Below are 11,999 nucleotides of genomic sequence, written 5' to 3'. Positions count from 1 at the left end.
GTCTGTCTCTACACCTACACCTGTCTGTCTCTACAGCTGTCTGTCTCACCTGTTATGCTTGTTCAGGGGCGTCACTCACCTGAATGCAAGTAGAGCAGCATCACAACCAGAACAGCCATCAGTGTGATAATTATGAAGCTGACAGTGATGACAAACATCCAGCTGCTTGGTTCTGCACAGAACAAATCAGATAAGGGACATGACTCTCTGCTGCCACCTCGTAGTAGTTCACAGCCCTGCAGCAGAGCCCTCTAATCTCACCTTCAACTTTCAGGATGAAGCTCTTCTTGATGGGCATCCTGAGAGAGTGATGGGAAACGCTGCATACAAACCGCTTCCCAGATGCTTCGACTGAAGCCTGAAGGTAGAAGAAGGCCGACAGAGAGTACGTCATGTCCTGGTTGTGTTTGTGGCTGGAGAGCAGGATGTTGGGCAGAACTTTGGGAAGAGGAGCGCCAACACGCTGATCCAACGCTGCCGGGTCCTGCTCATACCACACGATCGCCACATCCAGAGGGTAATACTTTTCTGCCTCACAGATGACCTTATGCTCACTGCCTTCCTGCAGCAACAAGATGGGGCCCACGTTCAGAGAGACACGGGGAGGTTCTGAGAGGAGGAGGGACAAACAGAAAATTTACCTCGTCTGTAAACACAAATACTAATTAAAGACCTCTCATCTTTAGTGAAATGAGTTGTATCTCTTTCAGTTAAACTTTGAAAATAACATTATGTGTATTTTCACGTTCAGAGTATGTTAGGAATGACCAGATTTTTGCAACACTTCTTAAAAATGTACGGATTTTTGCGTTATCTAAGTTTACTGTGGTGGCCATCTTGAATTGGAGCGGCTGCAAAAATTATTTAGTTGTTGAGATCCACTAGTGGTTCATAAGATATCTTGCTAGCAGATAGAGTTGACTCCAAGTAGTTAATATAAAAATATATATAAACAAGACTTTGCACTCAGATTATGTGTTGGGGATCAGAAGGTTTCTGAGCTTTGCATCACTTTGGTAAAGATAAATTCTTGTCTCGTCAGTCCATAATTTTGGCCCTGATGTTTTTTAGACTCCTCTCTGTACTTTTTGACAAAGTCCAGTCCAGCCTTTCTGTTATTCTTGCTAATGAGTGCTTTGCATCTTCTGGTGTACCTTCTAGACTTTGCTGTCTGTCTTCTGCTGAATTTTATTCCTCTTCTCTCCTCCCCCTCTCTATCCTCTCTTCCACCTGCTACTTACTCTCACTACAGATGTCGTTTGTAACATTGTACTTCACAGACATGTCTGACCTCATCGGTCCACCTCACCTCGTCAAACACGAAGGGGATCAGATTAATGTCTGCTAATCATTTCTTCTTAATATTAAATAGCAGTAATTTGCAGCTTCATAAATCTGTGAACAATTGTTTAACAAGTACAGCAACTGTGAAAGAGGAGTCAGGCTGAAGTTATTATGACACTATCCATTTCTCCAAACATTAAGCAGCATAAATAATGACTGTCGATGCTTTCTGACCGGACCTACGAGATGTCACTTCATTCTCTCACCTTCAATGTGCACATTTACATCCATACTCCCAAACAGTGGATTCACAAGCACAGAACAAATGTAGGTTCCTTCACTTTTCATCTTGGTGAAGGGGAGAGTAAAGGAGGCATCTCCTCCTGCGAGGGCCTTCAGCCCAACACCAGAGCCTTGGGTCTGCTTGGTGCGACTGCTGTGGCTGAAGAGTTTGATCCTCTCTCCATGGTGCTGCCTGTGCCACTCCACGGTGACGTTCGCTCCTCGATGGTCGATGTTAAACTGACAGTGGAGCTTTTCCTGAGATCCCAGGCTGGCTTTCACTAATGGAGTTTCTGTTCTGATTACCATTGCAACTGTGGGAACAGATGGGACAAAGACAGAAGCAAAGAGAGACACATTCAGACATGAAGACAGGCTTAGTTTTAATACACATTGCAGTGGCTGTTGAGATATGTAACTGAGATGAACTTAAGCAGCCATGGGGAAAAAGCTTATAAGCTTTAGGTTTTAGGGTTTTACTTATCAAGACATATAAAAGATCTGATCTTTACCAGGTTCTAAAATTATTCAAATCTAACCATCCATCCATTGTCTGCAGCTCGTTTCAGAGTCTGGAAACCAAGGAAGCAGCTTGAGCAGGAAGGCCCAGATATCTTGTTCCACCTCCATCTTTTCCTATAGGAAGATTCTAAGGTGCCAGCTGAGACAGTGTCTTCTGCATGTCTTGGGTCTTCCCCAACGTCTCCTCCCAACTGGATAGGCCCAAAATACCTCCCCATGGAGGAGCAGCCTTACAAGATGATGTCTAGATGTGGAGAAGCAGCGGCTCTACTCTGAGTCTATCCTGGATAACTGAGCTTCTCATCCTATCTCTAAGTGAAAGTCAAGCTATGTGCCGAGAAAACTCTTTCCAACCCCATTTATCCAATATCTAGATCCATCAGTCACTATCAAGAGTTTGTGACCACAGGTGAGTGCAAGATCGTAGATCAACCGATACACAGAAAGCTTTGCCTTGTAGCTCAGCTCCCTCTTTACCACAACAAACCAGTACAGGGTTGTACTAGTCTACAGTACACAGTACGCAGTACACAGTACGCAGTACACAGTACGCAGCTGCAGAAGCAGCATCCATCCGTAGATGTTGCACTCTATTCTTCCCTCACTTGGGCAAAAGTAAAACAGATACATAACCTCCCCCACTTGAGGCAGCACCTTACTCCCAACCCAAAGTCTGTCGTTTTCAGACTGAGGGCCTTGGCTTCAGAGTTGGAGGTACGCCCAAAGGACCACATTATCTGCAGAAAGTGTGGAGTCCTGTGAGCACCAGCCAGGACACCTTCCCCTAGCTGTACTGAAAAAATGTATCTATAAAAGTTATAAACAGAACTGGTGATAACAGGCAGAGTTGGACTTTCATCCAGAAGAGGTCTGACTTCCTGCTGACAATGCAAACAAACTCTCACACTATTTAGTTTGTAGCAATGGACCCCCAATCCCATACTCACAGAGCACTCCCCAGTGCATTCAGTCATCACAGTCAAATGTCTTCTCCAAGTCCACAACACACGTGTAGACTGGTTGGACAAACTCCCATGCCCCCCGAGGACCTTTCTGAAGGTAACGAGCTGGTCCACAGCTGAAGAAACCTGCATTGTTCCTCCTGAATCTGAGATTCAAGTATTTACCAAATTCTGACGTTACAACTTAGTTATTATGAAGTAGTTGTAGTTTATTTAGCGACACATTTAGTTACACAAGTTTCTCAATCATGTGTTTTCTGGTAGAGGCATTTACACTTGTGCTGCTCTCAACAAGTAAACTGTACTTTAAAGATTTTACAACATTTTAAAATGCTCTTCAAAAGGCTGGAAAATGCACAGTTTTGAGTAGATTATTGATTTACTTTTCTTCCGGTGGAGATATGCCCACGACCCCCCCAGACTGGTTCAATTCACAGATGCTCACTTTTGTAAACATGAAAAATTCGTATACGGAAAATCTGTAAAACTTGTATGACAATGAAATGATGTGCTACATTCAACGTTAGAGAAAAAGGGAAGTTTATTTATTGTTTTCATCAGTCAGTATAGGTGGTGAAATCGCCACCATAATCGCCTGTTATCCCTAAATAGATCTTACCAAGGAGGCCGAGGACTGTGATACCCGTCACTGGAACACCCTCCGGTCCCTAGTTTTGATAAAGAGAACCACCACGTGGGTAGACACGGGGTAACCCCTGAACTCAAGCCGTGTTCTGGTATTGGACTTCTGTGCTAATCGTGGTTTGTCCATCACAAACATCAGGTTTAAACAGAAGGATGCCTTTAGTTGCACACGGCACCGTGACTCCCTAGGCAGCTGATTGATGAAGGACTTTGTAGTTGTATCATCTCATCTGAGTTCGGTGAGGTATTGGACAACACATTCCAGCATTTCATTATTATTTTCTTTATATTATTTATTTAATACACAAAATACAATTTAAAAATAGCTGTGAGGGAAAACTTAATTCATCCATTAGCTTGTAGAACCTCCTTTAGCAGCAATCACCTTTAGTTACGGTTGTTTTGTAGGACTTTTATCAGTCTCTCACACGACTGTGGAGGAGCCGACTCTTCTTTCCAATGTTCATTGAAATTTGCAGACGTTTGTTCTTCTGACAGCCTCACCACAGCATTTCAATCAGGTTAAGCAGCTGAAGGAAGGGAAGCATGTTCTTAAAAGGTTGAGCTTCTCCCTGACAGTTTATCAGTCTGTTACCATGGCGATCTAACTAAACAGATCCTTCAACACTGATCAACTCTGACTTTCAGCTCAACAAAGCACATCTTACTTCATAGTTTACACCTCAGTTGTGTCCAATACTAGTTTTCACACCAGTAAGTTTCCCAGCACGCCCTCAAAGTGCCCAAAACCTGTAAACGTGTGAGCCAGTTATGAAGCCGGCGAGAGGGTGTGCACATTTCCACAGTCCTTCCAGTACTCTCTTTCTATATTCAAGACTGCTCTGAAAACACATCTCTTTAGACTCGCTTATCCTTAACTTTGCTGTATGTATTTTATATTCTTTACGCATTTTATATTCTGTATGTATTTTATATTCTTTACGCATTTTATATTCTGTATGTATTTTATATTCTGTATGTATTTTATATTCTGTATGTATTTTATATTCTGTATGTATTTTATATTCTTTACGCATTTTATATTCTGTATGTATTTTATATTCTTTACGCTTTTTATATTCTGTATGTATTTTATATTCTGTATGTATTTTATATTCTTTACGCATTTTATATTCTGTATGTATTTTATATTCTTTATTCCTGTTGATCTTTGTTCTTACTGTAAAGTGTCCTTGGGTGTCATGAAAGGCGCTTTTTAAATAAAATGATTATTATTATATTATTATATATATAGTACTGACACATGAACTTTCGTACAGTAAAGGGCACATACGCCATTTTTGTGTGTGTACAGTACGTGTCACATGAGGCCTTAGATTATTTTATTATGATCTGATTTGTAAAACCCCAGAATTAAAAGACTGTGGACTTAGTTTTAGCATGACTGTTTATTTAAGTGCTGAGCTTACCTGTTGTTGTGAGCTTCTCTGTGTCAGTGATAACAGACCAGCTGCGGAAGTCCTGCTGTCCTGGTGGAGCGTGGTCGGATGGATGTCTGAGGAAGCCGGTGACCGTGAAACGGCCCTGATTGTGCCTGAGGGTGCAGGTGAACCAGCGGTTGTACTCCTTGGCCTCCTGACTGGGCCAGTGGACATGGATACCCTCTGTGCTGTATCTACGCAGCTCACACTCCAGCTGCTCTGCTCCCACCTCGTCCACATATCGCCTCAGGTCCAGCTTGGATCCTAAGACAGAATGAGAAATAATAAACTACAACAGTTTTTAGTGCCATCGTCCTGACCTATAGAGCTCAGTATGTTACCGGTTATCAGGAAAGTGATGGTATGGGGATTAAGAGGAGCGTCTCCTTTTTGACCAAACTGAAGCATAGCCTGTCTGTGGATGAGGTGAGTGTCAAAATGTCCCTCCTGGTTCCTGGTCACCTGTTCATCAGTGAACTGACAGGGCAGCCACTGCACCTGCTGGACACAGTGCACACCTAAAACACACACAGACAACTTACATTCACCACAGCAGGCCTTGGGTTTATTCTGGGAATTCAGTTTTGCTGCTGAATAAACACAAACTAACTCCTGAATCTCTCATCTCTGCAGTAATATCGATTCAAACGTACCTGCTAAGACAAAACAGCAAACAAGAGAGTCCAACAGTGGACTCATGGTGATTATTCATCGGTCCTGTGGTTCTGCTTGTTGGTTCGGCTGCACAGTTTGAGGAAGCTTTCACTTTCATTTTACAAGAAAAAAAACTTGCTCTGCCTGCAGCCCGTATCACATGACGGCTGAGCATTACGTTTCACGATAAAACTTCTAAACTATTTGAATGTTATATTCGATTGCATGCAAATAACTTCACTGCTTACTTCAATGTCTTCAGTTGTTATTTTCATGTTTGTGTGTTAACATATGCTCAACAATTATCATGTTTTAAGCTGCAGCACCAGAAAACAAACACATCTATAAGACTTTTAAACTGTATAAAAACAAACAAAAAACATTTCGGGGTACACTTTCTACTTATTTTTTAATGAAACCGGCAGGCCTGTAGCACCGAATGTGTCCAGAGGCGTCGCTGTGAGGAAATTTCTTGGTTCTCAGCGTGTCGCACTTATTTGACGTCACAAGCCCTTAGAAAAACCGGAAGCGCTTTTTTTTACAAACCACACTGCCAATGATTCTGTCAACTTACTGCTGTTCATTTTGAATTAATACTGTGTATTTAGGGGTTGTTCTGGTTCCCACGGATCCGCAGTGAAACAGCTGGATTCCCTCCGCAGCTGAGCTTTGATTATGAACAAAGGTAAAAACATTTTTACTCTCCGTTTCTCTTTAGTCTTTTTATGGGCTGCGCTATTAAAGTTCTGTTGGTGGTTACAAAAATACTAATCAGTTATATTAATAACTAACTAGTAATAAACCTTTTATTCACGCCAAAATTAAGCTTTTTTTCTGCAGAAATTTGTCATTTCCATTTCAACATTTTTGCTGGTGAACAAAGATGTGCTGAAAAATCAAATTAGTTAATTTTTGGAACGTAGATAAATGAACTAAGAGTCATTTCTTCAACTATGCTAATGGCTCCCACATACTCGGGCGTATGGTATGAACTAAGAGCCTGTTAGGTTGGAGGACAAGTGTTTGTGCACCTTCAGGAAAATCAAGCAGCTTTTGTTGGAGCAAAACTTCAGAGTTATACCAAAACAAGATGACAGACGGAATTCTGGGTAATTTTCCTTTTTATGACTAGAGCCTATTTAATTAACTTATTTATCAATTCAAAGTTGCATTATTACGATCCCATAACCAAGAAAAAAGTTAGGGGTACATTTTTGTTTGTTTTTCATTTTAGGGGCTGACCCTGCTACCAGGAACATCCTAAACTCAGTTGTTTGAGCCAAGAATAATTATAATAAATATTGTGTGAATAAATTCAAATATGCTTTATGAACAGCATCAATGAAGTCAGTCAGGGCTGAAATATTCATTTGAAATGACAGTAAAATCAGTCCAGTAATTCATGAGATATTTTAATAACATTACAAATAAAAACAATATTGGTTTGCCAATAACAACAGGGGAATCAAAATAGTTTTATTATAAGACAGTTTGATGGACACAGTCCACCAGAACTGTTGAAGAAATTACTTTAAAGCATGATGTAACCATGTGATGGTCGTAAATCCACTGTGGTGAGTTTAAGGGTCACTGTAACTCTTGCTCTCATGTGTTTTCAGATTCAGCAGTTGTTCAGGGGGCGTTCCTCCTGGCAGATAAACTGTGCCTCCCCTCTTCCCTGTGCACGATTCAGAAAGCAGACTGGAACCGTGTGAAGCACCCGGTCTTGCAGGCCCTCAGAGAAATCTGTGGCACAGATGAATCTGGGGATCAGCCCAGTCTTCAAGCTCAAGCCTGGATAAAGAAGATTGTTTGTGTTGTGTGGTTAAAGTTGTTGAGCAGAGAGGCCGAGGAGGACGTTGAGAAGGCATGGAAGGAGAATCCTTTCTTCTCCCTCCAGAACAGCCTTCCTCAGGTGAACCGCGTCGTCTTGCTGGAGCTGCTGAAATCGACTGCAGCTGCAAATGTTTTTGCCACTCTTCTCCTTCGTCTTCCTGTAGCTCAGCTCTGCGCAGAGCTCGAACTGCTGGCAGAACATGTGAGGACTGATCCCATCGGGGCAGATGACGTCCTCTTTTTTCTGGATGTGTGGTGGGAACTGTGGAAAGGCAGAGACGAAGACTCGAGGACAGAAGGAAGCGTAGAGATGATGTTTGCCAACCAGTTTGCACGTCTCTCTGCAGGTTCCCCTCATCTGACCCCGCAGGCTGCAAAAAGGTTGAAGCTGGACACGTCGGATTTACCAGCATCCTCGGCTAATACTGAGGTTCTGCACATTCTTCTTCATGCCCTTGAAGACCTGGCAGATCACGTGTCCTCCACAGACCTGTGCCTGCGGTCCCTGTCTGTTTGTCTGGACACTCTTCACACATCCTTCCTGATGGAGCAGGAAGTTGTCCTTCCAGTCAAAGAGAAGCTGCACGTACTGTGTGAAGCTGTCACCACCAGAAGTGACAATAAGGTTCCGAGTCCTCAACTTATTCGAGAAGCTCTTAGAGACCTCCGTGCTTCTCACTCCCCGTCTCGTTTTCAGCCCAGCAGGATAAAGTTGAGCGAAGCCCTAATGATTGTAGCAGCACTGGCACGGTGTTGGCAGGAGAAAGGTCTGCTCAGAGTTGACGACTGCTCACATCCATCTTTCCCCACATTCCAGCTGCAACAGAGTGTCCAAAGAGTTCTGATCGCTCTGGACAAAGCTTCTGAAGCTGAGGAGGAGAAGAACACACTCATAAGTTTGCTAAAGTCTCTGGCGTTCCCTGCTATAAAGATCTCTCCTGAAGTGCAGCTCCAGGTCAGCAGCTGCATCATCAGCCACCGCCTGGAGGACTACGAGAGCTTCGCTGCGTTGTTTGCCAGCGAGGCCTCCTGGGCCCGTTCTGACAGCTGCTGGATGGACTGCCTGGAGAAGAACCAAGCAGTTTTCAGGCAGCCCACAACCCTCCTGAGCCTCTCCTCCACCCTCATGACTCGGCTGCAGACGGAGAGCCTAAACTTCAGCCAGTGCAGGAAAGTGATGAAAATCTCTGCAGACATTTTCTCTGCTCTGTCTCTGGAAGACAAGAACAAAGTGCTGGCTGCCATGCTGAGGTTCTCCAGCAGGGGCTTCTTCAGCTGCTCCGTCCCCCAACCTGTGACAGACGGGTTCCAACAGGAACTCAACATGGTCTTCAACTGCATCATTCAGGGAGGGGGCGGGGCCTCTGCAGCCCCGTCGCAGGGTAACCTGAGCACAGCGGTCTCTTTGGTGTCGAGAGTTGCCTTTCAGAACCCAGAGGCAGCGCTGAAGTCCTGCTGCTACTCAGCTGTGTTCAACAAGGGAGCGTCCGGTCTCATGGCCAGCATCCTGCAGCAGCTGCCTGGACTCCGAGGACCCAAGAGAGCGAAGGGAGATGTGAGCGGTAACAGTTTGCTCTGCAGGTGTTTACAGGAAACAATCAGGACCAAGTCCCTGTCGGTCAGTGAAAAGGAACAGCTCCTCAGGTTTCTGGGTCTGCTGATGACGTCTGACACGATGTCTGAGGGAGAAGAGACGAGACCGAGCTTTCTGTCACCCCAGGAGGTTGTGAAAACCTTCGTCCTGCCCAACCTCTCAGCCGTAGGTAAGGACACTGCAGCAGGTTGATCAGGCTTTAATCTGCAGGCGTTTGATTGGACTGACATGACATCAGTAATAAAATACATAAATGTCTGGGATACGGTTAGATGTGGCCCAGCTGCAGCTTGGAAAGAACACAGGATAATGTGAACAGATCTTTAGTATTTTATTGTTTTTCTGGGTGACTAAGTTTGTATCATTACTCCAGATGAGTGAGGATCATGTATCTGCATCAGCTATTGGTCAAAGCTAGTTAGAAATGAAGGGCCTAGCTTCTCTTGAAGCCTTGCACCCTCCACGTCTCGTGCCAGACTTTCAATCTAAAACTAGAAAGTTCCTGCAGGAACTTTGACAAGGACTGCTGCGTTGGATCCATTTTACAGTGAGGCAAAAAGTATTTAGTCAGCCACTGATTGTGCAAGTTCTCCTACTTAGAAAGATGAGAGAGGTCTGTATTTTTCATCATAGGTTCAACTATGAGACAAAATGAGGAAAAAACATCCAGGAAATCACGTTGCAGGATTTTAAAATAATTTATTTGTAAATTATGATGGAAAATAAGTATTTGATCAATGACAAAAGTTCAACTCAATACTTTGTAACATTACCTTTGTTGGCAATGACAGAGGTCAAACGTGTCCTGTAAGTCTTCACCAGGTTTGCACAGACTGTGGCTGAAATGCTTTTTACGGAGTCACTCTTCGTTGCCCGAGCTGTGTGTTTGGATCATCGTCATGCTGGAACCCAGCCACGTTCCATCTTCAATGCTCTCACTGATGGAAGGAGGTTTTGGCTTAAAATCTCATGATACATGGCCCCGTTCATTTTTCCCTTAACACGGATCAGTCGTCCTGTCTCCTTTGCACAAAAACAGCCCAAAGCATGATGTTTCCACCCCCATGCTTCACAGTAGGAATGGTGTTCTTGGGAAGTACCTCAGCATTCTTCTTCCTCCAAACACGACAAGTTGAGTTTTTACCAAAAAGTTCTGTTTTGGTTTAATCTGACCATATAATATTCTCCCAGTCCTCCCAGTCCATATGCTCTCTGGCAATCTTCAGATGGGACTGGACATGTACTGGTTTAAGCATGGGGACACGCCTGGCACTGCAGCATTTGAGTCCCTCTGCGTAGTGTGTAGCCTTTGTTACTTTGGTCCCAGCTCTCTGCAGGTCATTCATCAGGTCCCTCCGTGTAGCTCTGGGATTTTTGAGCACCATCCTCATGCTCATTTTGACCCCAGGGGATGAGATCTTGCGTGGGGCCCCAGATCGAGGCAGATTATCAATGGTCTTGCATGTCTTCCATTTTCTTACAATTGCTCCCACAGTTGATTTATTCGCACCATCCTGCTTGTCTATTCTAGATTCACTCTTCCCAGCCTGGTGCAGGTCTACAGTTTTCTTCCTGGTGCCTTTCGAGAGCTCTTTGGTCTTGGCCATGGTTGAGTTTGGACTCTTGAGAGTTTGAGGCTGTGGACAGGTGTCTTTTATACAGATAACAAGGTCAAACTGGTCCATTAATACAGGTAACCAGTGGAGGACAGAAGAGCTTCTTAAAGCAGTTACAAGTCTGTGAGAGCCAGAAATCTTGTTTGTCATTGATCAAATACTTATTTTCCTCCATAATTTACAAATAAATTATTTTAAAATCCTGCAACGTGATTTCCTGGATGTTTTTTCCTCATTTTGTCTCATAGTTGAACCTATGATGAAAAATACAGACCTCTCTCATCTTTCTAAGTAGGAGAACTTGCACAGTCAGTGGCTGACTAAATATTTTTTTCTCCCACTGTATGTGTAGGGGTTTGCTCTCAGCTACCGTCACACCAAATTACAGCTCAACATGTTAAAAAAAAAAATCAAAAAGTTATAATGTTTTTTTCTTTTAAGCTGTGGTGGCCATCTTAGATTTTTGATTTTGATTCAGTTTGTGATGGGCGACGTTCTCCACTATAACCACATTTCAGCTCTATATGTGTAAATATAACTGAGTTAAATCCATTTAAAGGTAGCTTTGGTGGCCATCTTGGATTTTTGATTTGAATTCAATATTTGTTGGGCTTCACTCTCAGCTACAACCACACCAAATTTCAGCTCAATATCTCAAAGAGTGACTGAGTTATAGTCAATTTTGTGTTTTCAGAGGTAGCGGTGGCAGCCATCTTGAACCAAAATGGCTCCAAAAGTTAATCAGTGTTTTTATTCTGGGACCTCTTCACTGTGTCTGAGGCTGTGAAGAGGTCTGTCAGTGTTTTTCAATGGGAAAAAATGGCGTCTTTGTTAGCAAATTATGTTGCCATGGTAACTCGAAATGCCAATAAAAGTAATAGTGCACATCACGGTGCTGAGCCAGTTGTTGTCATATAACATTTATTGGGGGGTGGGGGTGTTGCAGTTCGGGCCACATTAAGGTTAATGGAAGAGCCAGAGCCTGTTCAGGTGGATAATAAGAGGTGCTGCCTTCAGCTGTTACTCTGAGAGTTGAACTCGCTGAAGTTTAGCCACTACAGTCACTTGCTGTGGTCATTTTGAATGGACTCCTCCAGAAGTTCATCAGCTGTAGATGTCAGTCCAGGGACTACGTTCTGACAGTTTTATTAAATGTCCAGTG

At 43.4% G+C, this 11,999-nt stretch overlaps 2 protein-coding genes across 2 annotated transcripts in view; one reads left to right on the top strand and one right to left on the bottom strand.

The window, feature by feature from the left end:
* The window catches only part of dhrs13b.2 (dehydrogenase/reductase (SDR family) member 13b.2), a 12,034-nt gene extending 6,133 nt beyond the window's left edge, over positions 1-5,901 (bottom strand). Inside the window, exons 1-6 of the mRNA XM_037678435.1 lie at positions 5,791-5,901; positions 5,479-5,655; positions 5,126-5,401; positions 1,551-1,880; positions 262-609; positions 80-172 (exon numbers count right to left, since the gene is read on the bottom strand). Of these exons, the coding sequence (XP_037534363.1) occupies positions 80-172; positions 262-609; positions 1,551-1,880; positions 5,126-5,401; positions 5,479-5,655; positions 5,791-5,836 (1,270 nt within the window). The 5' untranslated portion in view covers positions 5,837-5,901. The remainder of the gene's footprint in view (positions 1-79; positions 173-261; positions 610-1,550; positions 1,881-5,125; positions 5,402-5,478; positions 5,656-5,790) is intronic.
* A 562-nt stretch (positions 5,902-6,463) lies between these two features.
* The window catches only part of gemin4 (gem (nuclear organelle) associated protein 4), a 10,451-nt gene continuing 4,915 nt past the window's right edge, over positions 6,464-11,999 (top strand). Inside the window, exons 1-2 of the mRNA XM_037678434.1 lie at positions 6,464-6,476; positions 7,411-9,386. Coding sequence (XP_037534362.1) covers positions 6,467-6,476; positions 7,411-9,386 — 1,986 coding nt within the window. The 5' untranslated portion in view covers positions 6,464-6,466. The remainder of the gene's footprint in view (positions 6,477-7,410; positions 9,387-11,999) is intronic.

This window comes from Nematolebias whitei, chromosome 6, assembly GCF_014905685.2.
Source record: "Nematolebias whitei isolate Nwh7 chromosome 6, NemWhi1, whole genome shotgun sequence".
Classification (NCBI taxonomy): Eukaryota; Metazoa; Chordata; class Actinopteri; order Cyprinodontiformes; family Rivulidae; genus Nematolebias; species Nematolebias whitei.
Note: the sequence above shows the minus strand (reverse complement) of the source record. Positions and strands in the feature narration are given on the sequence as shown.